This window comes from Rhinolophus sinicus, chromosome 3 (assembly GCF_057876585.1).
Source record: "Rhinolophus sinicus isolate RSI-liver-muscle chromosome 3, RSI-T2T, whole genome shotgun sequence".
Lineage (NCBI taxonomy): Eukaryota > Metazoa > Chordata > Mammalia > Chiroptera > Rhinolophidae > Rhinolophus > Rhinolophus sinicus.
In genome coordinates this window covers 42,978,250-43,006,238 of record NC_142503.1, presented here as the reverse complement: position 1 = coordinate 43,006,238, position 27,989 = coordinate 42,978,250, and the positions used below count along the sequence as shown (strand labels likewise).

The 27,989-nt window shown below is 39.0% G+C and overlaps 1 protein-coding gene across 8 annotated transcripts in view; it reads right to left on the bottom strand.

Annotated features, from left to right (window-relative positions):
• MAST4 (microtubule associated serine/threonine kinase family member 4) overlaps positions 1 to 27,989 on the bottom strand; it is a 545,650-nt gene that overhangs the window by 258,631 nt on the left and 259,030 nt on the right. For 3 of the 8 annotated variants that reach the window (XM_088796534.1, XM_088796538.1, XM_088796535.1), the window contains exon 4: positions 24,399 to 24,473. The exons of the other annotated variants lie outside the window; for them this stretch is intronic. In XM_088796534.1, coding sequence (XP_088652660.1) covers positions 24,399 to 24,473 — 75 coding nt within the window. The remainder of the gene's footprint in view (positions 1 to 24,398; positions 24,474 to 27,989) is intronic. 8 annotated transcript variants of the gene reach the window in all.

Below are 27,989 nucleotides of genomic sequence, written 5' to 3'. Positions count from 1 at the left end.
CAACAACTCTGATGGCCATTCCAGAAAAACAGTTCCCAAATTGCTTTGAAGGGTGGACTAGGCGCTGGCGTCAGTGCATAGCTTCCCAAGGGGAGTACTTTGAAGGTGACCATAGTGATATTCAGCAATGAGGCATGTAGAACTTTTTATAGGATGAATTTGCGAACTTAATTTTCAGACCTTGGACTTAGGGAAATCTTTGAACTACTCTTTTTAACTGATAGGTCAGTTTTTTATTTATAAGAGAAGGGAGACTTACATGTATTATATTACACATAATATATGTAGATATCCCCTCCTCCAAGAGGTAGAGCTTAATTCTCTTTCCCTTGAGAATGGGATGGACAGCACGTTTTCAGTAAAGAAACATCATCTTAAACAAACGATTAAGGCTAACACCACCAATGATAAGTCCCATTGATGTCCTGTGTCCGTGGTATGATGTGAGAGAAGGGACTTCACCTTTATGGCATTCTTCCTAAGTATCCTTAACTCTGGTGTAACCGTGAAAAAACGTCAGGCAAACCCAAACTGAGGGAGAATCTACAAAATATGTGACCAGCGCTCTTTGAAACTGTCAAGGTTGACAAACAGAACAAATGAGAAACTGTCACAGGTCAGAGGACACTAAAGAGAAATGAAGACTAAATGCCATGTAGGATCCCGGACTGGATTCTGGATCACAAAAAGGGCATTAATAGAAAACCAGGTGATATGTGACTAAAATTTATAGTTTAGTTAATAGTAATGTACCAATGTTAATTTCATAGTTTTGACAAATGTATTAAGGTTGTGTAAGATTTTAATATCGGGAAACTGGTGGAAGGGTATGTAGGAATTCTCTCTAATCAATTTTCTAGAGAGAGGTAGGGAGAAATGAAGACAGATAGGGGGTGGAGGTTAAGGTAGAGAATGGAAGGGCTGTACAAAAACTATGTAAATATTCAAAGCTTATTTTAAGGCAATACTTAATCGCAATTTTTGGAAGATTATAGAAGTAGTCTAAGTGACAGGAGATTGTGGCTAGCACAATCAGTGAAGATAGTGAAAAGCTGTCCCATTTGAAATATGTTTTTATAGAATTTACAAAAGAACTAGATATGGAATGTGAAAGAGAAAGAAGAAAAAAAAAACCAGTCAAAAGTTTTTGGCCTGAGCAAATGAAATTGGAGGCAAGAACAGTTCTGTTTGAACACATAATAGTCAAGATATCTATAAGCATTCCAAATAGAAATTTCCAAATAGGCAGTTGGACTTAAGAAACTGAGTTCAGGAGAAAGGTCAGGGCTAGAGATAGACTTCGCAGCCATGATCATACAAGTTGGTGCACAGAGCCATGGGACTGATGGAGATAGGAGGAGAGAACAGGTAGAAAAAGGAGAAGAGGCACACCTTCGTACAGGGCCACAGACAGGTCAACATTTAACACCTGAAAGTGGGGAGAACTGTGCTGCATGTTGTTAACTGGTACGTTGGACTACACAGTGGCCGGGGTTCTTAAAACCATAGAAACTGAATGAGGCTAACAAGTAAAAACTATTGAGTGGATACCAGCTCTCACACAGGTGACAAAACGGATGGACAGACGAGGTCAGAAAATGGGCAGGTAGCAGGACATTGAACCCCAGAGATGATGGCCACACCCAGGGAATAGCCCAGTGAGGACACTGCCACTGAATGCTCAACTCCAGCTCAGACCCCAGGGAGGGACTCTTAAATGTCCCAGCACATTTCTTTCATCATTCCAGGCAGTTAGCCATTTCCTGTGACTGACAGTGTGATCACACCTGAGTCTCTGCCCCAGCTGTCAAGGGAGCAGGAAAAAGGAATACTGGCTGGCTCCCTTCCCCAGCATAGTGGGAGGTGGGACCAAGTCTACCAAGATTCATACTCGAACGAAAAAAAGGGAAGAGGATTTGGAAGTTCAGCAACCCCTTTCTCCAAAGAGAAACCCTGCAAACAAATAGAATGGCAATGACCAGCACATACCATTTCCTCACTATGTTCCAGAAACCATTAGATTTAAAGTTCATGTGTTTCTCCATCATTGTCATTCCTTAATTAGTCATCGGTGGCCTTACCCTAGCTATCATCGAGGGTTACTGCAACTACTCTGCACTGACAGACAAACCATTAATTTAGGGAGAGAGTTCAAAGAGCCAAGATGTACAAGGGCAATGTCTCAAGTGCTGCTAGGAACACATTAGGAGGAAACAAAATCAACAGATTTAAAAGCTAGTTTGGGAAACATACACACACATGCACGCACCTGCACACACACACACACACACACACACACACACACACACACACTCTCTCAAAACAAAAGCAGTATCACCAGGTACAAGATTATGCAGTATAACTTGAATGTGTAAATGCTAACAGGAGAGAGAAAATAAAAGCGGATGAGGTAATTCAGGTCAAACAGGAGTTCTGAATGCAGCCTGGCCTGGCTACCCATTAATGTCACCCAGGGAGCTGTTAAAAATACCAATGCCTGAACCCCACCCCTAGAGAATCTAGAGAGAACTGTTTATGTAAGTTATTTAGTAGAGGTTAGTACTTTAACTCCCCTTAAGGACTCTTTACATAAACCATTTTGCCTTTAGATCTTTTTCTTTGTTGAATATTACTTTTCTAGGCTGTCATCATAGAAGTGACGATTTGGATTTTCAGTTATTTCCTTTGCAAGTGGAAAGCATTGTAGGGCAAGGAAACGTACCTTACATGGAACTCCCCCTACCCGAGAAGAGTATAAAATTAGCTAGTGGAATAGGCTCATCCATGAGTGGTTCCCTAAAGAAATGCTTTTGGACCTATTTTCTCTGGCCTCCATTCCTGAGTCACTTGTGAAAGCAGAAGCAGAGGACAGAAAAGTTCACACAGAAGAACCAGATCTTCCATGAAGGCCTGGTTCTGAATCAGAGCAGCAGGCAAAAGGGCTTATGTTCAAACAACTCTGGAAAAACCCAGTGAACTGCCCATCAGATACATGGCTTTCTGCAAGAAAACCTGCAGAGTAAAGCTGGAAAAACAGTAGGTAGAGCTCCGCTGGGACACTCGAACCATCCAACTTGTAAAATACCACTAAAATGCCTAGTGAGAACGTGAGATGGGTGGAGAATCCTAAAGGACCTCCCCTTTCTTGCAGGTCTTACTTCATTCTGTTTTTCTATCTGTAACCATAATGCACTTTAATACATGTACTTTCGGTAGTAAAGTTCAACAAAGTAATCCATAAAAGGTACACACGAAATGTTTGCTGGTTGTCACTTAAATTTTACTTGATCAAAACCGCATATTCATTTTCTTGGAAAATCAAAAGACAGTAGTTACCTTTTTCCTTTCTTTCCAAGTTGACTTATTCTACCATGAACCCAAACAAACAGCCATCAACCTCAAGACTTTGGCGTAGTCTCTTAGGCCATTTCTATAGACACAGCTTCTGAGTTACAATAAGGGTGCCTGTCTCTTTTGGTTCTATAAGCTCTCATGAAAAACATAGTCTATGAATTTAATAACAAAATCACCTGTCTACCTGGCAGGACAAGTGTTCCCATGGAAAGCCCAGAGGAGATTAGCAATTGCCCAGGGTCACAAAGCCAGGAGGTTCAAATTTTGGAAGCAAAATTGTGAGAGTGGGACAGAATGATGATGTGAGCAACTGAGAGAGGGGCTTAAATGAACACACAAGTGGAGAGGGCTAGCATTGCTATTTTGTTTTAAAAAGAGGGCAACTTTTCCTCTAACGAGGAAGAAAGGTACCGGTGAAAACAGGTGCCTTTTAAAGAAGAGCAAAACAAAACTGAAGCAATTCACTTGTAGTCCCACAATTTTAGAAACACAGAAAGCAAAATCTTTTGTCAAGGGGGAAGGCAAGGGGCACATTTGGGGATTAAAGCAAGCAAAATAGGTTTCCTTTAGTCCGTCACACACTTTTTATAAAGACAATGTGGCAGGTGCTGTTCCAGCCATTGGGGATAAAGGACTTTGCTTGCTGTAAAATATAGTGTGGAAAGGCCTGGCATAGAGAGAGGTCTTTTCCAAGGATGCAGCGGTACCAAGAGAGGGAGTCGTCAGTTTGAGGAGGGCCAGGACTGTTTCTTGCCCAGTCATGCTCCCAGCTACTCATGACAACAAAATCTAGTGGAACTGACATTATTCTCAACAGCAAGGCTCAGCTTAGGTTAAATTTAGCTAATGACAAAGCTCATTGGTTGACCAAAGGAATTGGTTCAAAGGTGGCATGTGATTCACTCTGGGAAAACAAGATGCAAAACAATGTTTGCTCCAGACTCCTGGGAAAGAACTTTCCTTTTTCCAAGGGAACTAGCAGGAAAAGAAGGAGCATTAACCCCAGGAAGCTAACAGCCACCACAGGGGTAGACATCAAAGGTGGCAGAAAAGAAACACAGACAGAAACTGGGTCTTGGGTGATATCTTTGAAACAATGGACCTAACTTTGCCTATGACATGGATTTCTTCATGTAATACAGTTACATCAGCCAATCAAGTCCCTTTATTGTTTAAACCAGTTTAACTTGTGTTGTCTCTGCCTTGAGATCAAATATTCCCAAGTGACACAATACTTGAGCCTCGTCTTTCATAAATTGCCTGGGAGTTGGCTAGGCAGCCTCAGGAGTGGGCGAGGAAAGGGACATTCCGGAAGAGGGAACAGATGTAGCCAAGCCGGGGGGAGTGCAACACCACGGAGCTCTTGGGAAAACTGGAATGGTTGGAACAGAGGGTAGTAAGAAAAACCAACAAGACATGAAAAGGGAGGCAGGGACAGAGCCAACCATAGAAGGGTTTTGGAAGGGTCTGCCTTTTATCTTATAGGCAATCAGGAGATCATGGATCATTTTAAATAGGAAAACAATATGGTCAAATCAGCAGGTTAAGAAGGATCACTGGCATCAGGGTGGAGGATAAATGGGAAAGGAATTAGGAGACTTATTCAATTGTCCAGGATGCATGGCCAAGTGTCAGGACCAAGAAAACGAGGCAGTGGGCTGGGAGAGCAGGGGCAGATTCAAGAGACAAATGTGTGCACAGAATCTACAGGAGGGGAGAAGAAATGCTCAACTTCTGGGAAGGTTTAGAACCTTAGGAACTAAGGGCAGGGTGCCCCATCCAGAGATTAGGAAAAAGGACTGTCCTAGGGCCTTTCAGAAGTTACGTATCTGAATGTGGATGAGGGGATAGCAAAACCATGTAAGTTAGGCCAGAGGGGCCCTGATGGGCAGGAAAGTTGCAATGTACGATAAAAAGAGCAAAGGCTGGCATCCCAGGTCATTTTTGCATGGATGTTAAATATCAAACCCCTTTTCTATGTCATAATTTTACACAAATGGTGGAAATCGTTTTTCTTTACTGACCTCATTTGCCTTCATCTGCTTAGTAACAGCACCTAGCATTTACTGCATAGTAATGTACATTATGTTATTTAATCTTCACAATTATTTCCATTTTACCGAACTGAGACACAGACAGGTTAAGTAGCTTACACAAGGTCATGGAGCTGGGTAAGTGGATTAGCTTGTCTTTGAATCCACATCAGCCCAAGTTCAGAGCAGTTTAATTCTTTCCCACCACCAAGAAAGATCTGGTGTATGTGCACCATTGGACGCCCCTCACCAAGGGTAGCAAGCTGCATTCATAGTTGATAACACACTGACAATCACTCTGAGAAAGGAGCGACAAGAAAGATCTTTGCAGCTCTTTCTAAGCAAATTTCACACTGAAATTATTTTTATAGACACTGATTTTACTTGAAGCAAAGCCTTGCAAATGTGTTCCTTTTAACATAGACCTTTTAAAGTAGAGAAGCGTAACAAGTCGAATAATCAGCTCACCTCAAATAAATGAGCAAAGGAAACAAGCTTCCTTTCCAACCACTTACTGTGGTTTCTGGTGCTTCCTAACATGTTACACCCTTGACGTCAAAAAACCAAGCTTGGGAATCAAATATTTATATACCTACTGCCTTCCAATTAAGTATTATGTATGGGATGTCTGCCTCCTAAGTCAAAAGTTTCCATGCTTCTCTGCAGGGTTTGCTGAGTAATAACTAGAACTGATATTAATAACATTTCCAGTTTACGGCCTGCCCACTACATTCTAAGTGAAGTGCATTTATTTCCTCAAGGTTACTAGTTCTCATTCCACAGTCATATCATATTTTGTGTGCTTATTTTGTTCTCAGAGAACAGAGGAATTATCTCTTTCAAGCTAACGTGTCTGTCATTTTTGAAACTGAATAAACTAGTTTTGATCAAATTAGAGAAGCCACAGTCCTTCACAACAAAAGAAGCTAAACAAGAAAACATATATGAGAACTGAAATTTACACTAAAAAAAAAATACCATATTTAAGTCAGTTATATACTTCATAGTAATTAAATGAACACGACCTAGATTCAGGTATACCTATATTCTAATCTTAGATAATGCTAGAAAGTATCCTTGAAAAATTTCCTTAACTTCTCTAGGGCTCAGTTTCCTAAATTATAAAAGAGGATATTACAGTGTATGTCATAAGGTGTTAAGAAGATTATTGAGAATACAGGCCCTGCATTGAAACCCGAGAGCCCCATAGATGTCAGCCGTTGCTATCTAAGCCTTCTGCTCACATTAGATGAGGCACCCCAGAGCACAAGTGGGAGCTCAGATAAAAAGAAGTGGGTAAAATCAAAGAGCAAGAGTACAGGACCCCTGCCTCTTCCTCTCTGGATGCAGAACCTGGGCCCAGTTGTGAAACAACTGGAAGATTCTAAACCAATCAGGCCTCAGTGAAATCACACACCCAGTTACCAATCAGCAGGAAAATTCCTTTAGCAGAAGGGGATCAAACAGAGATGCTAGATATTTAGAATTTTAATTGCCTTGAAGACAGTGCACGTTTAGAGGTCCTTTAGGACTATAAAATTAAGGTCAGCATGGACAAGTTTCGTCATTTTCTTTTTTCCCTTAGAAGAGACTTACGAAGGCTCTTGATAAATATGCATAGCAACCCTGACACTCAACTATGTTTCTTGTTACTCCAGAAAGCCTGTGACCTACAGTGAGCTTAGATAAAAAGGCAACACCACACAGCTGTGCCCCACAAGGCTCCACAATTTTTTCAGTCCTTCCATTCATTACCAGCAAATTACAGTAAATTCAAAATATTGATCTGCACACCCCTATATGGGAGGAAAGTTACCATCGACTTTTTTTGCTTATTGTTGGGTACAGTTCCCTGGAATCAATAAAAGCTACAATGTTCATAAGCTTCTAAAAAGCTAGTTAATATCGTGGATATGAGACACCTCTTTGGATCACTATAAATCTATAGGATTCTTCTGTGGAACAGGGCAAACATCTTCAGCGTTCAAAAGCCTTATTTGATTTTAGAATCTTCTCATTCTCCAGGAAAATGCTCTAGGAAAGAAGTAAAGATCAATGACTGGGAATAAAAATTAAGCAACTAGAAAGAACCCTGCCTAACAGAGTCTCACTTTTCCCTTTCGGTTTCCTTGTATTTCCACACCAACATCACTGTCCAATCCAGAGTTCATCATTAAGAGTTATGATCATTTAAAAAAATATATCTTAACACAGATTTAAGATGAGTTTTCTTGACAGTGGTTTCCAGGTTCCATCAGAGGAGACCAGTTTGCCCATGAACAACATTTCAACCACCCCTAATTTAAAGAATCAATATCCTTTTATGAACCAACTTTTAAGGATCAGATAATTCAAAGGTCCCATTAAAACTACAGACAACATTAATGCAAAAAGAAAAAGACTTTTTATAGAACCAGGGAAGAGAATTGGATGAGACTATTTGACCAGCGATAATTAATTATTCAACTGATATTAATCATTTTTATTTACTAAGGACACCTCGCAGCTTAGCAGTCACTATTCTGAAAACCTATTTTAGTGCAGACATTGACAGGCAAATCAGCTCAAGGGAGCTCTTGATGTGCTACATGAACCTAATACCCACAAGTCTGCTTTCTTCTGACCATTCTTCTCCATCTAAATGCAAAAGACAACAGTTAAAATGTACATATAAAATGTATGAGGACTTTGGAAGATTAATGACACACATATTCAAATGATCAATAATGTGACTTAAGCCTTTAATGGTAGTGAAATTTATTGTAAAGAGGTCACAGAATAAAATAAACAATTGGCTTGTTCCGGATGTATTTTACTTCGTAAGTAATAGGTCCTACCTAGTATGTGTTAAAGGGTATCTGACTTCTTAAAAAAGTATGTTCTCCAATTACTATTTCAGATAACGTCAGTGGGTGGTATGCCAGAACTGGGAACTTCAAGACTGAAGAAGAGAGGTTAGATAGGATCCCCTACTTCCTACTTCACACCTTCCCCTCTAACACCACTATGAAAACCGGTGCTGCTTTGGCCGATGTTACAGTGTTAAACATCAACTTTGCTCTAGTAAATGCCAGGCACCTGGGCCACACATTTTCTCGTACAGGATTTCATTTAAGGCTTACACCTACTACACAATTACAGGAAGGGTTACCACCGTTTTTTTTTTGTTTTTTTTTTCTGATGGGAAAACTAAATCTTGGAAAAGTTACGTTGCGATTTGCCCAAGGTCAGAGGCTCCACATTAAGGATGGCAGAGCAAAGCAGCTGTGGTGACACTGTTCCGATACCGCCCCAGCTCTAGACACTCAACCAACAAACATTTTTAAGTGAGAAATAATAAATCCTTCTTTGTTTAAGCCACTATTAGTTGAGTTTTCTGTCATTTGCAGCTAAAGGCATTCCTGCTACTCTCCAAAAATAGTTAGTACTGAACTTGGCAAGTCAGTTTTGGAAGGGTGTATCCAAGGGCATCAAGACAACTCTGGCACCACCAACTCTGAGCATTAGGAGGGCTGGTTACCCCAAGAAAATGACCAAATATTCCTTAAATTATGATTAGGTTCTATCAGAAAGAAAAGCTTTGAATCACTGGTTTCTGATCTGTCTACGTGGTTCCTTTTTTCCAAAATAGGTTTGTCAGGGCTGTACAGTGTATGTTAATGACTTTGAAGTTAGCCAAAGAGACTCCAAATTTAATGGCATCACATTTGTGGCTGTTAATTAGCAGAAAATATTACCTTGCCGTGAAGTTTCTTCCTTCCTTCCTTCCTCCCTTCCCCTTCCTTCCTTCCTTCCTTCTTTCCCTCCGCCCTTTCCTTCCTTCCTTCCTTCCTTCCTTCCTTCCTTCCTTCCTTCCTTCCATCCTTCCTTCCTTCCTTCCTTCCTTCCTTCCTTCCTTCCTTCCTTCCTTCCTTCCTTCCTTCTGCAATGAAAACAATAAAAGCCTTTGGGGTTTTAATTGCTTCTTCCCAAAGATTGAATTCTGTTCTCACCACAAATACAGAATCCTCCCAAAGTCAAAATGATCCCTTATGATGTTTTTGGATCACAAGGACTACAAAAGCGGTGGATATTTAAATTTGAGACCTAAGAAAATTTTCTTAGGTGGCTTCTTATTTTTGTCAACCAATAACAACAACAACAACAATAATAATAATAGTAGTTTGCAAGCCAGGAGGATTTTCCCATTATAATACGTGAATGTTTCCATGTGTAATTCAGGCGTGAGCTTCCACTTTGGTTTCTATTATACTAATTAGGTTCTTTCTTTGAAAACTAAAAGCACTAGATGTTATCGCATTGACACGATTACTGTATTTCACAGAAACTATGTGTTCTCACACTGAATTACACTGGATTACCTTGGAAACCTGAAATTGATAGTTGATTCTGGATTCACTGACTATAGAATAAAAGAGAAAAAAACAACAACAGTAAAAACTGACTATACTATAAAATAATATGAACAAAGAGGGAAAATCAACTTTAGAACATTGAAGAATACAAAGTTACAGGCAGCCTAAAGTATCTTTCAAAGCTGCACTATTTAGCTAAGCTGATGAATTGGTGCTAATGCTTTTAAATGGTTCTGTCACTTTAAACTCTAGTAAAAAAATGGAAAATAAACTGAATTACACTAAATTGAATTATGTGTCAATGAGGAAAAAACCAGTAACTAAGTAAAACAGACTACTAAAGAATTATGTCTCTTTTTTATTGAGATATAATTGACATATAACATTGTATAAGTTTAAGGTGTACACATATTGATTTGATACATTTATATTGCAATATGATTGCCATTGCAGCTAGCATTAAGCAACACCTCTATTGAGTCACATGATTATTTCTTCTAGTGGTGGAAACAATTAAGATCGAGTCTCTTAGCAAACTTGATGTTTATAATACATTTTGTGGTCTATAATCACCGTATTGTGTATTCTATCTCCAGGACTTATTTATCTACTAGTTGCAAGTACCTACCCTTAAACAACATCTCTCCCACCCCCCTCAACCCCTAGCCCCTGGTGACCACCATTCCTATTTTTTCGAGTTTGATTTTTTTAGATTCCACATATACTGTGTTTCCCCAAAAGTAAGACCTAGCGGGACAATCAGCTCTCATGCGTCTTTTGGAGCAAAAATTAATATAAAACGTGGAATTATAGTATGGTATGGTATAGTATAGTATAGTATAGTGTAGTGTAGTGTAGTGTAGTGTAGTGTAGTGTAGTGTAGTGTAGTATAGTATAGTATAGTATAATTATATTAAAGACCTGATCTTATATTACAATAAAAATAAGACTGGGTCTTATGTTAAGATGCATTAGAGCTGATGGTCCGGCTAGGTGTTGTTTTCGGGGAAACAAAGTAAGAGACTCTATGTCTCTTCTAAAGAATCTAGATATAAAAATCCTATGTGCTAAATGCTATACACTGGCTAACTGAATTAAGTTGCTAACCCACAGAGTCCTTAGTCCCACCAGCAGGAAAGTGTTGAGGTGGCAATGACTCAAGGAGGCTGCTAAGCAGAGTGGCCCAGAAAACTGGCTTAGGAGTATGGCCTTGGGCAAATGACCTGCTCTGCAGCTTTCTTCCCTCACTGGAAATGACAGGTAATAAAAGCTCATAGTTTTGAGGTGATGATTAAATGATACACGTAAAGTATCTAGAAAAGTGACTTGCACACATCGAGCACGCTGATATTAGGTTATTATCGTATCTTAAATATTCATGCACAAATCTGACATTGCAATCCTAAAGTTTTACAATTTGAAAGTATAAAGTGTTCATCTACATAATAGGTTAGTTATGCTGATGTATCTTCTGTGCACCAAAGGACAGATAAAAACTAGTAATAAATTTAAATATTCTCTAAGCCTACTTGAATGAAAGCTTAGCGAATCTATTCTTGAATTTCTTATGGATACTCTCAGGTACTTTCCAAATAAGATTTGTTACTTTAAACTAAGCCAAAATAGATGACCTGGGCAGTTGTAATTGCTCTTTGCAAAGCATGGAGTCCACCTAGGTGAAAAACAAACTTCATAAAAAGCCAGATTCCATTTTTATTCACATACATGCTAAATAAGTTGACATATGTTCTAAACATTCTATAGTCTATTTTAAGCAGGCCCTTTTTAGCTCATGTAGCTTTCATTAAATTACAAGAGAGAAAGTATTTCGTGCTATGACCAGGAATAATGCTAGATTTGTTGTCTACTGTGTTTGCATTCTGTATTTTTCTCAGTCTACCTTTCATCAATAAATAACAGTGTTGCTTTAACTAAAAAGTGTGGAAAATTCTGATTGAATTTTCCACTTCAAAGTACACAAAATCATTTCATCTAACATGCTGTGTTAGAAAATCTATGCTCCATTCTGACCTCCTGTTGCAGTCTATTTCAAGTATTGGTGATGCACCGTATCACACTGCATGGCTGGTGAAGTAGAGTAAACATATTGACTGAGAAATGTTTTGAAAAACCCCTATTCCACACAGATCCCAGCTACTGTCAAAAATCACAACAATGTTTGTATTCTGTCTGTGCAAGAGCATGGCGGAGCTCTAGGAGAAATTCCCGCAATAAATAAAGCCAGCTACTTGCATAATTCTCCTTCTGAGCTGGACTGTGTAGGGCTAGGGGGAAAGGGGGAGCAAGATTCAGCCCCAATAATATGCTCAGAAGTGTATGAGAGAAGACATTATTAACTGTGCCCTTCCTTTAACCTATTTGCAAGGTTAAAATAAAATTTAGCAGACGAGATTACTACCACCAGTGAGAAAGCACAACTCAGCCGGCAGGCAAGGAACAGAAGGAAGGAAAGGTAATATATTGATTGACCTTTCTCTCCAATTGCAGTCTAGGAAGCTAGCTATATTTCTTCTTATTTGGGGGGATATGACAGCTGACCTAGCTTATTTTCCTGGACTAGCAAGCCGGGAGAGTCCTTGGACAAGTTAGGCAGCTGAGACCAGTATACACCTTCACTGGCATCACAGTGCAACATTAACACTGTTCTAAGTAGGAGACCCTAAGCAGTGATGCTGCAATCAGATAGACTTCTGGGTTAGAGCTCTTCCTTCCCCTCAACGTGCAAGCTTCCTTATCAGAAAGAAGTGGGGAAAATGTTTTCCAGGTGTGCAGAACAGCAGCTAATATGAATTATTCATATTCCCCAAAATAAAGAGCAACAGGGTCCATTTAACTCAACATTCCCCAAAAAACTTTGTTAATGGGTGTTACTTGACAAGAAAAATATCCAGTTCCTTGACAAAAGGTTCTATATTCAAATCAGTTTGAGAAACACCTAATTAAATACAGCTCAGAGAACTGACTTACTGAACGATTTCCGCAAGATTTTTACAATTATCAGCATTCTATTTAACAGGAGCAAGGGCCATGATCAGCAGTGTTTCCCAAATGAATGGGACCAAGGAACACTTTTTTTTTTGAAGGGGGGGACACTTATGTACACAGAACATGCTTTGAGAAATGTAGGTTTATCTGAGTCTTCGTTTTAGTACAATGATATGATGACCGTAAGAAAATAGACACCAAACTATTACCATGTTCTATACCACTTACTGCACTTAGTAACTTTGAATTTCAGTCATGTTTTGCACTGTGATGAAAGAGGTAGGTGCCCTATGCTGTAATTTAAACTGTCTTCAGCACACCTTGCAGGACTGCACAACAAATCCAAGAGAACACTGAAAATGAGAACTACACAACAATTCCTTGTGCACCACAGGGATTCAATCTCTAAAGAAATGAACACAAAGCATAAACACACGTGACTACCATACCATAGCCCTTGTGTTAAAGATAAACCCAGGAACTGTTACCATACACATGTGTCTATAGCTGACAGAATAACACAACTGGGCCCCTATTTATCAATGGCCAAGGCTTATCTTTGTTCTCTTTTTCCCATTGGCAAACTTCCTGATCTCCTTGGACAAATTTCCTATTTCTGAGACTTCCACTTCCACTTAGGATGTAGACAATCACAAAAGACCATTACTCTGAACAATAGGAATGAAGATAGGAGGAAAAGCTAGAAATAAAAAGTATGTTGTAAAATGTCCTGGTTCTTCCCTAACCCATTGTTGGCAGCTGCCTCCTCTTTCTGCCATTCTGCCAGGGGTGAGAGCCAGCCATGAGCCCCCGCCTTCCTGTCAAGAGTGTATCACTTTCTGGAATTTACCTTATCTTTTTACATGAGCTTTTAAACTTATGATTGTATAGCTTACTCCGCTTCTTTTGAATGATACGGTAACAGGATGGTGTCTACATCCTAAGTGAAAGAGGAAGCCTCAGAAATAGATTTTGCTTCTCCATGTGTCTATAATTTTGAGTACATGCCAAACATTTAGAAACTGAGGTAAATAATATTTAGCTCCAGAAAAAGGTGTGTCTCTCCTATGTCATACCGCTTGAGTAGGGTGCTGGATTATGGTGCCCTCTACTTGACTTGCATCTGGGTATTGTTGTAACAGATGGTCAAGAAAAGAAACAGGCAATACAAGCAGATGCAGAGATAGGCAACATCTTGGCGTCATTGAAGACTCAAACATAACTATGCTAAAGGATACAGTGGCAAACACGTATGACAACATGAATAGAGACATAGGAAATTTCAATAGAGACACAGAAACAACAACAATAATAAACAAAAGGGAAATGCTAGACTGAAAGATATCAGAATGAAATGGACTTAGCAGCTGACTGAACAAAGTTTATGTCAAAATGATAGAATCATTCAAACTGAATCACTAAGAGAACAATGCTAACAACAAAAGCAAAGAAAGAGTGTCTAAGACATGTGGGACTGACTATATCAAACTGCCGAACACAGGTATAAATGGAGTCCCACAAGGAGAGGACAGAAGATGAGGTAGAAGGTATATCTGATTAGATAATGGCTAAGGACTTTCCAAAAATTAATGCAAGGTATCAAACCACATATCTGAGAGTCTCAGTGAATCCTGAGCAGAATAAACACAAAGAAAACCATAGTTGCGCACATCTTAGTCAAATCTTTTTTAGGCAGGGAGTAGGTAAATATGTGTGAAGTAATGGGAAGTGAGTACCTATAAAACAAATGAATGTAAAAAAAAATGTTAAAACAGGCAATGGAGTTATGAAGATACTCAAGCCACTTACAAAAAGTATCCTGGTCACTGAGCAATGGCCAGCAAGTTTGTCTGAGCTGGTCAGGTTGCTCTTCTCAAGTACTACTGGGAAACAAACTCCTTCCAAAACCGTATCAGAACCCACAGAATCCCCAGGCAAGATAACACTTGCTGGTTATGTTTTGATTTGTTTTTCTTTTTGCCTGAGGGGTGGAGGGATATGGGGGCAAACAAGATACAGAAGTTCCTTGAAGGCAAAGAGATGATTTCTGTAGTTCTTCATAAATCTAGAGCCAAATTGGGTAACCTGTACTTAACCCACTCTGTGATCTTTTCACCTCTAAATTAAAAAGATTTCCTATACCCTTCCTCCAAATAAATTGCTAATCTCATCTTGGCCAATTGCCTGGTACCTAAGTCTTTGGGAAGCACAGCTCTGATGACTCTGAGAAAAGTCAACAAATGCAACTCACCAGTTTTTTTTAAACCACTTGGGGACAAAAATCCACCTAAGGACAAGAAAGGTGGGGCTGTAACAATTCACCTATGTATACTTAACCTTTGCCAGCTGGAAAGAGAGAGACAGACAGAGAGAGAGAGAGAGAGAGAGAGAGAGAGAGAGAGAGAGAGAGAGAGAAAATGATAACTGCTGCAAAAATCTGTGTTAGCAATGAGAAACGGGCCAAGCTAGTTTTTTTCTCCTTAATGATTTCAGTCATAACTTTCAAATGGACTTAAAATAGAAATTCCAACTATTGAAATATTAAAAGCCACAGTGATTGCGGTCTTTATACTTGTTCTTTATTTGACCTATATTTTGAAGACCAATCCCATCTTCTTAAAAACAAAGAGGAAAAAAATGTCATTGTACTGGATAATAAATGAGCAATATCAGGAAAGACACAAGATCAAGATAAAAACAATAAAAATTAAAACCATTATGAAAATTGCTAAAAGGATAGCACGAGGGGTCGTTTGGGATACTAGAGATGCTCTGAGTTTTATTTTATTTTTTTAATCTTGGTGCTGTTCTTTGGGTATAGTCAGTGTATGAAAATTCATTGATATATGTACTTTTGGATATGTGTTTCTCTTACAGAAAAAAAAACAATGTCTAAGATCTGTGGGACAATATCAAACTTAAAATATCTGCACTTTTCTGTATAGATGTTATACTTCTATAAAAAAGATGTTTTAAAAGAGATTAGGGACTGATTCTTCAAAAGGCAGCTGGCTATACTCACCTTCGAGTCTAAGCACTAAATCCCAGTACCTGGACACAGAATGGATATGCTTAGTTTGTACTGTTATTAGCTGTTGAATCAGCTCCAGCTCCTGAGGACCATATGCCTCAGTGTGGTACACAATCTCGTGTCCTAAACAGCCCAGCTCAGCTCCTGGAGACGCATGCCTACGGCTCTTTTATGGAGTCAATCCAGCTCATATGTGGTCTTCCTCTTTTCCTGCTGCCTTCTTTTTTCCCCCAGCATTACTGTCTTTTCCAAAGACCCCTGCCTGAAGTAGGACAGCTTCAATTTTGTCATTTTTGCCTCCAGAGATGTTTCAGGCTTAATTTGCTCTAGAACCTACTTGTTTATGAACTGAATTTCAAAAGATATGGGTTAGCCCTGCAACTTTGAGTGTTTTAGTACTGTGCTTATATCATACCTTAAAGAGAGCATCATGGGAAATAAACAAGTAGAATCCACTTTCCTTGGAAATTACTTGTATGCATCTGAGTAGAGAGAGGACAGGCTGAAAACATTGAGGTGTTCTTTGCCCATATTTCGATTGAATTGTTAGGGGTCTGACAAGCCCAAAGAGAGAAAAAAATCCTTGTAAACTGGCAGAGATAAATGTAGGAACAATGAGGAGAATAAACACTTTTCAGACAGCTTTGCAGCATTCCTAGGTCGATGCAGTGTGTCATGAGAGGGGTATGTAGGTCAAAGGATGCCTCTGACACTTGAGGCAAAAAGAGTATCACCTTGGATACAGTGGTTGCCTTCCTTCTGAAACCTGAGGAATTCTGCCCAGTATAGGCCATCCCCTGGGAAAGAGGCTGACCCCCCAGTTAGATGGTGGTGGCAAACAGTGTGGCATGGTGGCTCAGTGCAGGGACTAACTGGCTCTGAATCCTGGCTTCACCTTTTACTAGCTCTGTGACCTTGTGCAAGTTGTTTGACCTCTGTGCTGTCTTACCAAAGGCAGTGAATTGTTGTGCACAGTTTGCCAGGCAGATAGAGCACAATAGAAGTGTAGTCCAAACACGCCACATGAGGCTCTTCTTGAGCATGAAAAAAGGGAATTGATCATTTGGAATGTGGGCAAATATTACCTTTTCCCTGTGATGTATATTATCATAACTTTGCCCTGCAAAGTGGCACAAGTGGTCCATAAGAGCTGAGATTAAACGTTTAAGACAGCTGTCCAGGAGAATTAAAGAATGGCTAGAGGAGAGATGAAAATATCATTCATCTGTCCATTGCAAGGGCTTCCTTATGGTCCAAACCATGTAGGTGTCCATCTATCTGTCTGTCTGTCTGTCTGTCTATCTATCTATCTAGTCTATTTATTTATGTCTAACGCCTGAAGCTCAATCTGTTTTATCCTTTGATTACAGGAGGTTGCCTTAAATTCACTGAAAGACTTTTCTGTTTTCCTTACTGAGTCATCTGTGCCCCTCTGCCAGTCATAACAGAAGCAACTAATTGCAGTAAAATCAATGAAAGGTAGAGAGGTTTTTCCTATGCCTTAGATACATCTAATACCTGTAGCAATTTTTAAAATGTTTGACATTTCTACTGTTTTTACTTTTAAAGGTTTATGTTTTTCATTATGTTCTTTCTAGCAGCATAACTTAATGCCCAGTAAAAATGACAGAAGTTTCTGTTTTTCAGGGTTGGCCATTGTGTTCTGTTTCTTGATCTGGGTGCTTGGTTGCACAGGATTTTCAGTTTATAGAAAATCATCAAGCTGTACCCTTGTGAATGTATACTGTATTTCAATGAAAAGTTTTACACACATGCACACACTAGTACCTACAATTTCAAAAACAAAAACAAAAACAAAAACTTATCAGCTTGCACAGAAAGGAAGTCATTGTGACTGCCAGGCATGTGTCAAGTGTGTGGAAAGTATCTCTTCTCACTCACCACTTCCGTTATGCCCATTGGAGGCAGAAAGGCATGATGGTTAAGAACAGTGATCCAAAAGCCAGACTGCCTGGGCTTGAATCCTGGCTTCCATTTTACTAGCTTTGTGGTCCTGTGTAAGTGGTTTAATTTCACCATACCTCAGTTTCCTCACCTGCAAAATGGCCATAACAGTACTGCCCTCCGGAGGTTGCTGTGAGGAGTACAGGAGTTCGTCCTGTGTATAAAGCACCTGGAACCATGTTGGTCACATGTCAGGGCTGCCTAAGTGTTAGCTATTCCATTTGTACTAGCAATACTTCCGTCACACATGGCTGCTTCCACTTCTGGAACATTTAAGTCTCTTTTAATAGTATTTCTTGGCCTATCTATTTTTACGTGGGGAATTTCAAGTGTAGAGGTGAGGGTAGGGTTACTCACACTCCTTAGTTCAGAGCACATTATTGGCACCTATCACTTTATTTACTTGTATCTACTTTCCACTCCTATGCCCCCCACCTCTTCCCTGCCCCCAAGCAACATTTCTTTCTAATGTACCTGATGGATATTCAGTTATTTGTATGAGCTCTTAGGAAATGTAAATTGTATGGTGGGCATGTATTTTTAATTGACGTTAAAAGTATGGTTCTAGAGAATTCTTTTTTTTTTTTAAGTCTTGTTTTCATGCAGTAATATGTTTTAGGGACCATATGCATTGCTATGTGCCCCTTCAGGCTGTTGCTTCTAACTCTTGGACGTTACACAATGGTATTCATCCTATTTTCCCAATCACTCTCTCAATTGTCTAGACCTGTAGCACCCGCAAACTTGCTTGTACAGCCACAATGCTGCAAGCAGCATCTATGTCCTCAGACACAGGCCACTTCTTTCAGGTTGGAATTGGTGGGTCATAGGGCAGACTGTGTCCAATTTAACTACCGTCTTTCCCCGAAAATAAGACCTAGCCAGCCCATCAGCTCTAATGAGTCTTTTGGAGCAAAATTAATATAAGACCCAGTCTCATTATAATATAATATAAGATCGGGTCTTATATAAGACCCGGTCTCATTATAATATAAGACCGGGTCTTATAGAATATAATATAAGACCGGGTATAATATAATATAATATAATATGATATTAATATAAGACCAGGTCTTATATAAAATAAGACCCAGTCTAATATAATATAATACAATAAAATATATAATACCCAGTATAATATAATATAATAAAATATAATATAATACCCGGTATAATATAATACAATATAATATAATACCAGGTCTTATATTAATTTTTGCTCTAAAAGACACATTAGAGCTGATGGTGCAGCTAGGTCTTATTTTCGGGGAAACACGGTAAGTAATGCCATTTTACTTCCCCAAACAGCCATTCCTCTATGGGATGGCTGCACCAGACCATTTAATTATAACAATATTCTTAATGAAGTAGATAGTATTATTTCCCCGCTGTATCGATAAGGAAACAGCAGACTTTCCCTTGGCCCCAGAGCTAGGCTACAGAACTTGAAAACAGGTCTACATGATCTCAAAGCCCATGCACATTTCACCCTGGGGACCATGACACGAGCATACTTTCCACGTCCACTTCAAATCACATTCCCACAAGTCACATACCCCATTCCAGTCTGGCAGATGACTTTACTACATGCATTCATACAATGTTCATGCCTATACTCATGCTGTTTAAAAAGTTTTATCCTTCTGTCAGGGACCCGAAGAAAACCCAGGAAGCCTTTTCTGACTGCCGTGCACAGATTTCCTTCAGTTAGAAATCCACATTGCGCTGATATTGTTACCACACAACTTATTATTCCTCTGCTATATGGCTTTGCTAATTATATTACATTCTTGAAGGTAAGAACCAAATTCTGTGAGTTATATTCCTCCGTGCCTAACACACTGCTGAGTGCATTTCACACACACAAAAATAAATAGAACTCTACAAGACAGCTGACAATGCAGACATTCTACCTCAAAGATCACCCGGTCCTAACCCCTTATTTTACAAAATGGGGAAAAAAGAACCCTGAAAAGTTGAATAATGATTATCTGATAACCATACTAAGAGTAATCACAATTTAAAGGATAATTATAATTTGTCTGGTATTCATTAAATGCCTGCATAATAAAAAAAATTTCATGCATTATCTCATTTACTTCTCAAAACAATCTGATGAGATAAATATTATTTTGTTCCCCATTTTTCAGATGAGGAAACTGAGGCTTTCTCAGAATAATTAAGTAATTGGCACAAAGTCACAGCTAATAGTTTTCATGAATGAGATGCATGCCTATTTCAGCTGGGACAAAGGTAATTTGAAAATGGCTGATGTAAAAACAAAAACTATAACCTGCTTCAAATATTCCTATTAGAAATGAATCACCCCTAAAAGCCTTTGTAAAAAAGTTTACATAGCACAGCATACAAGCTGACTAAAATATTCCCAGAATAATTATGGTAACCAGTCTTTCCAATCCCTTCCCCATCTTTCTACATCCTTAAATATAGTAACAAGCATTACATCCTCCAAAAAAGAAGAAATTATTCTTTAACACTTGAAATTCCTGGGACTAGGAAGGTGTTAATTACCATCCAGAAACTGCATAATAAGGCTCAAAAATGTAGTTATTTTAAAGCCTATCCCCCTAGTGCTTAAAAATCAACCTATTTTCTCTTGCTATTACACACAATTCCATGATTTCCGTTGCTTTTACTCTACATCGTCTTTGCAACTATGAACTCTGGTCAGTGCAGCTCCTTTTCCAGTCTGAACAGTGGCCTTCTAAAGTCTCAAAGACATTTACTCTTCAGATAGGTAAAAATGAAAAAAAGGATCAATCGTAAAAGGTTTATAGTAGGGAGGAAAGAAGACCATCTGCTCTGAGAGAGCTCTGGGCTTATCATCCCAGCAGGGGAGCCCAGGTTTTATAAACCTTGTTCTCATTAGGAAAAGGTAAAGAAATCGCTGAGAATTAGTGTAAAGGATTTTTCAAGTCCTACAGCAGATTGAAACAATGTGTTTTAGAATTATTTGCAGGTTTTTGGTAGTTAGATTATCTGCCTCTGTGGGCAGGTTGGTTTGTTTTTGAAAAGAGGATAGAATGTTACAACACTTTCTGGTTTTGAAATTTATTACATGCTCTGCCTACCACTTCTTATTCTCACATGCTCACAATTTCAATACAGTTCTCTACGAACCTATTTATTTTGGATCAGCAGCGATTCCAATGGAAAATAGCAGCTCATCTAGAATAAATCTTCATCATCCTTTTGTCCTGAAATGCCAGGAGAGTTGAAAACTAATCCTCTCTACACTCGCGTTCTTTTCTGTCCACCTCTCGTCTCCCAGATTGTGTCCCCGATGCTCCCATATCGAATTGATTTTTATTTAACAGGGGCCTTTACCAGCACCACAAATAACTGCTCTGTGGTCTTTGAACTGTTATTCCTATTGCCTGTTTTGCTTCATTCTTTGTTCGTTTGCTGTGTTGCAGCGTTCATACTTGGGGATAGGCAGGTGAGCATATTTTCAAAGTGAAAGACATTTTAGAAATTCCCAGGGGATAAATTTAGCCAATTAGAGGTACATTACATACCTTTGGTTTCCTCTTAACCCTTTACTCGTATTCAAATAAAACAGTTTTAAATGTTGGTTTTCTATACTCAAAGCACGAAAGTCTTTCTAAGACTAAGAACAAATTCAGGCGAAAAAAATTTTAGAAAGCCAATTCCTTGAGCTGAAAAAAAGCCCCTTATTTCTGGTCTGTATTTCAGACCATAGCTTTAAAGTAATTCTGTTTTTAAAATTACCTTCTACTGAAGACACCGATAGAAGACGGCCTAATAATAATACTTGGCAAGTAATGACACATGATGCCATTTGTAGAGGGATTTTAGGATGGAGAAATGCCATTCAAAAATCTCAGACTAAATGGTAAAATATCTGGTTATAAAGAGCCTTGATGGAAAAGAAAAATAATTCCATAGTTTGACTAAGAGAACATTTCATATAGTCTTCTCGTTATGCAGATGAGAAAATCGAGAGCAATGGGGGCTCAGTTTTGCATGGCTCCCCAAGGCCACAGGGCTGGTTTATGACAAAACCTAATGTACAGCCCAGTCTAGTGTATCTTTTCCACCACTCCATATGGCTCCCGGAAAATTAAATGTTTCTACTTGCTCACACTTCTTTCAAGATTACACAATGCCACTCACAACAAAATCAGTGTTCTCAAAAGATTTGGTAGCTGGTTTACCATAAATTATTACGGACCCTCAGAACATGGGCACCTGTAATTTGCAAGAGTTGTTTATTTTTCTGTTTTGTTTTGTTTTTTGTTTTTTGTTTTTGGTTTTTGTTTTTATTTTATTACAAGTCAGGTTATTGAGTTGAAAATAATACAGTACAGATTCTAAACCAGTGTGTTTACAATGAAAGGTCACTGGCTACACAGATACACATTTCCATTTACTATTTACTGTCCAAGTAACATATCCACCAGCAAGCAGTGGCTTCCCCAGTCACTTCTTGATATTAGAAAAGATTTTTAGGCCCTTCTCAAATTTCTACTACTGCAATATGTTGGGGAGCATAGGATCGGACCTTTAATACCTATTTGGTAACATGGCTGAACTTATTTACACAGCATATTAAGGCACCAGACATATTTATAGCAGTTTAATGAGTTCCTCTTAGAATTTTTGTCTCAAAAAAGGAGCTATGGCTCTCAGTCGAAACAAAATGGGACAACAAGAAGACTCTCACCACCAACAGAAGAAAGCCCACTAATTTACAGTGCAAGATATAACACTTTGCGTGGTGAGGCACAGTATTTCTGAAAATGCCAAAGCAGAATGAAATGAACACAGAAAAAAGGAGGAGGAGGAACAAAGGCCTATGCTGAGGTGAGTCCTTAAAACACCACTGACCAAGAGGTATAGCAGTGGATGTGCTTAATCACAGGGTTTTTAGTGCCTCATTAACTTAACGCTCAGGTGGGGTCCGAGAAGGACCTCCTGCACTCTGAGCTATGCTCTATTTTAGCAAAATTCGCATCTTGTACGATGAAACCATCTGACTTATTTAAAGCTGGTTCATTTCCCCAAACTGTGTGGGTCCCCTTACACGTGGATTTTTTTCAATAAATACTATAAATGTATTTTCCTTATGATCTTCTTAATAACATCTTCTTTTCTCTAGCTTACTTTTATTGTAAGAATGCAGTATACAATATATATATAACATACAAAATATGTGTTAATCAACTCTTATGTTATCAGTGTGGCTCTGGTCAACAGCAGCCTGTGAATACTTAAGTTTTGGGGGAGTCAAAAGTTATACATGGTTTTCTGGCTGCGCAGGGGTGTTGGTGCCCCTAACCCCCGCGATGTTCAAGGGTCAACTGAATTATGTAAAATTATATCCTGTACGCAGTCAGTGGTCCTAATTATAATTTACTCCCCTAGGGTGGTCAGCTAGCATCATATCACAGGTATCTATATCTTAGTCAACACCAGCGAGTTTGTTAATTGGCATACTGAAACGGGTTTTCATGGCTGAAATCAAAATTGTGGCTTAATAGTCAGCATGATGGATATTAAAAACAACCTTTCATTGTTTAAACTAGTGGTATTTCAGGCAAGTGAACTGGCAAAATCATTTGAGAGACATTTTCCACCTTTGCATGAACAAGGGCCTAAGAATCTCAGCAGGCCTGTAACTTGGACCCTTTGGACGGGCACCTGAGGTCCAATGACTCGATGGCTTTATGTCCAGCAGTTGAGTCAGAGGAGCGCCATTGTGTGATGCACTCACTATAGAAGTGAGAGAGTCCTGCCTCGCGAAAGGGGTCAGGTTGTCAAACTTGGGTGGAACTCTCCGAAAAGGTTTGGCTGGAACACTTCAAAGCCAGAGAGCAGGGACTTGACTGAGGTTAGAGCACAGCCTGCAAGAAGGCTTTGTGCCTGGCCAAAGAACAAACAAAAATAAATGTTTGTTTAATAAAATCTGTGTGCAGCAGAATTGGCCTGCACTTAACTTGAGCAGGCAGAATTGTGGAATTAACAAACTCTTACCCAAAACCTCAGCCACTTTTGTGTGGTTATTGCTACTGGTCAAACAGATATTAAGAGTTGGACATGACTAAATTGGTTTAAGACTACTCTCGACAAATCTGTAACACGCTGCACCCCAGCTCAGTAAATTTGGGGTTATTTTACAAACCCGTTGTTAAACACAGCCATTACTGTCAATTAAAAATATCTAAACTTACAATTAAATACACTGTATTGAGAACAGAGATAATACTCAAGACAAATTCACTTCGGAATTATTTTGCTACATTTTACTAGTGTTTATGTCAACTATAGCTGTGTGGTGGGAAAATTATATAAGAGCGCTCTACTGGGCATGTCTTCCCAGCTCTGAGTTCAGGTTTGTCACAGTGCGACTTGAAATTGGCCGCGGTGGGAGTATTTATACCACAGAAACCAGCAAATGCTACCCCTACCAGGGTTTCGTTTGTTTTCAGGGCTGGTTGTTAAACATTTACCAGAACTCCACTAGTGTGGATGGTCTTGAATTAACAGAGAAGACTTTGCCTGCTTGGAGGCCTTCGAATGCACCAGCATAAACCCCACATCCCCACTTTCTGCAGGGAGCTACATGCCATGCATGCCTGCCGCCCGCGCAGGGCACTGGGACACACTCACTTTTGAAGCAGCTGGGTCCACTAGTCTCTGGCGATGTCGGGCTGAGTTGAAATGGCTCTTCGGAGGCTGCCCTTCCTGACAGTGAATGAAAGATGGGGAATGAACGACAGGTGGGAAGGGAGTAGATGGGGCATGAGATGACGGGAAAATGGTCAGAAAAGGAAGAGGGACAGTGTTTAACGGCACCGTACTTTGTCTGTTTGGCTAAAATCTAATAACAAAAACACACGACAGGTTCTCCCCCACAAACGCACATGCCATGTGTAGTCATTTTGTTCAAAACAGCCTCGTATATGCATGTGAAATAAAGTCATGAACACAGCCAGTATTCAGCTATTTCCCATCAAATCTTTATTTTTTTCTATGATCGTCTATCATCTCTAATTGTATTTCCAGGATACGAAGGGAAAGCTAGAACATGAAGTCCATCCTCCTACAATAATATAAGGCATTAAGGGGCATTCTTAGAGTTAGACTTGCCACCCATTTGGATATCACAAAAATGATACGGAAATTGTATCAAAAGTATGAAAAATCTCCAGCCTAGGTAGTTCCTGTCATCATCATCATGAATTTCTGGTATCTGGCAGCCACCAAAATCTCTGCCCCTAAATACAATTCAATTTTATTGGCTCAGAGATTAAAACTATGTGGAAGGGTATCCAGCCCTCCTAATGTCACGTGCGCGTGTGTGTATACATACATATATTTGACAAATGTACAACACAGACTTAACACCTCCTCATTACTCATTCCATCACACACACACACACACACACACACACACACACACACACACACACAAAACAACCAAGGAAGTTTTATTTTAAAGGGGAAGTTTGGAATAGGGGTCTCCATAAATGGTATACAGTGTTTAACTTCTCCTTCTTTCAAAGTTGGACAATAATAAACAAGAATTTAAGAAGCAAGCACTATCCACTGTGAGCATCAACTCTGGGGATGGGGAGATGAAAGCAAAACAGAGATGTCTCAGAGATGCCCTGGGGCTTAAAGCCCCTTGTCCCAGGAGAGAGACAACACAGAGAACAAAACAGCCTTCAGATGAGTGTGAGCATTTGCTCAGCTGTGTGTTGACAGAGGAAAGTGAAAAGACCTTCTTCTTAGGCAAAAATGAAAATTTGAATTACAATGCATAAGAATTCGTTTCCTCTGCTAAGAATAACAGCTCTATTACTATTAAGCCATGGATCAATCACACCCACTTGAATGGCCAACAATCACTGCTTCAGTGTCCAAAGTATAACGCTTACCTTTCAAAAAGGAAATGTCACAAGGAGCAGATTGCAAATCAGGATTATATTTTTCCTAGTAACTGCCCTGCCAATATGCATTCTTTCCCTAGCCTCTTCTGAAAAAAAAAGCAAGGAAAGACTCTTAAAACTCAGTTGACCTAGAAAATGTACCACAGCTTTAACAGCAGAAATGATGCTCATTAATTCACTGAATACTTGGCAAAACAAAAACAAACAAACAACAGAATATGACTTCCCATTTAATACGGTCAATAGTTTTCACATAAAAAACAACTTTTTTAAAAATCACAGATTATTTATTTGTCTTGATTTGCAAATTCTTCTTTAAATTTAATGGTTTATCAGAAAGTGGGTTTAATTCTCTTTTCTCCCTAAAAGTTATCAGATGTAAATAAAGAATTATCCTCATTAACATATCTGGAGAACTTTCAGACTTATTCAAGTCCCTCTGGAATAATTATAACCCATTTAAGAGTTCTAATGCACAGTGCCAGGCTCCCACTCTTCAGAAAAGAAAAAATTAATTTCAACATTAAATACACAATTACAGTCAATGTATAAATTAACTAAATCTGGGCCTGTGGTTTATTGCTCTTCTTCTGACTCCAAGGTGAAAATGTTTGTCTGTTTGTTTGTTTGTTTTGTTAATTAGCTAATTGCACCATGAACTCAGCAGGGAACAGATGCTGATGGTAAGCCTTGAATCCCAGTTTGTGGAAGGCTGGTTTAAAGAGAGCAAGCAATCCTTAAAGGGAATGGAGAGGGTGGGTGGGTTTTTGAAACCTGGTCTCCATTGTATTCATTTATTGTCAAGTACGATGAATCTGTAATAGTCTGCTTTTGATGAACAAATAGGTCTATGAAATAATCAATGTATGAATACAGATTCCAGTAATACATCTTAATAGAAACCAAAGAACAGCCTGAAGGATTCATGTCATTTTAATGAATTGCATATGGAATGAAAATAAGGGAATTGTGAACAGCTCATAGCAAGTTTTTCTCCATATGACTCATATCTTAAACTAGTCTTAATATTCAATAAAACAATCATATTATATTCTATTGTTGAAAAAAGTTGGTGGTGGGTTGCTCCCGTATTCTAGAGTTAGTCTGATGACAGTGAGACTTTGTGGAAGAGTGTACATAGCTGAGTCCTGGAAAGGACATTTTGAGAAGAATTTAATTCAGTAGAAGTTAGACATGACTGCTTCTTCACTTTGGAGGGACCTTAATTTATTAAAAGTTTTTTGCTTTCCCTTTTCCAGTCCTGTTACAGGCCAGACTCCCTGACACATCTAGGGAAGGTACAAACAATGCATCTCTGAGTATCATCAGATCTATCAATTCAATTACGAAGTACTTTAAATTTTTTAAAAAGTGAACAGGGCTCTCATAAGCTGTATCACAAAAAACCAATGTCCCTCTATGACAAATTTGTACACATAGTGTTCTATGTTCAATAAAAACATTACATTCTATCACGCAGGCCTCAAACTTCGTGACTTCATTTTCTTTTCCCAAATTCTTAGCCTCAAGAATCCATATCTCCTCCTAAATGATAGCAGTCAGATTCTAGTATCTGTGTCATTCCTGACTGAGACAACAGTCTCCTGGCACCAGCTACTTCCTGGCTAATGCCATCAACATCAGCAAAATAACAGATTGGACCTAGGTGGGCCCTACAGAGCTCACAACTAAATAGCTTATTTACATATGCAAATAGGGCCCCTTTACTGCAAGGGGAGGGGGCAGGGAGAAGGAGGGTTGGATGTCTCACCATTACTTTTGTGGAAACAGAAGCACATTATATTGCTTAGGTCAACTTAACCAAAATTGTTTGGCTGTGATAATCACCACCAATAAAAGTAGCAGACCTCAGTTATGGAAATAAACTATCAAAAGACGACAAAAGAAGTGTTGATATATGCATAATCTGGAAACTTAAGGAGACATATTCCATCTCTGTGCTAAATGCTTTCATCAAGCCCTCTCCTGTTAAGTCATTTTAGAAATTAGAAACATCCCTTAACACTGCAGAGCAAACTTTTTAAAGAAATTATTGCTCCCTAAACATTACAGATCTGACAGCATAGTACTTTAGCCTAATTTGCATCACATAAACATTTTAACAAGAATGCTCTGTGAAAAACTATATACCAGGTGTGAAATAATGGGTGCACAATAAATTTAGTGGCTGACATCAGATTATTTGAAACCCTAATTCTTTCAATCATGTATAAATTACTCTATCTCAAAATCAGAGCCACGAGGAAAATTTAAAACTGTATCTTTTTAATCTATCATTAGACATTTC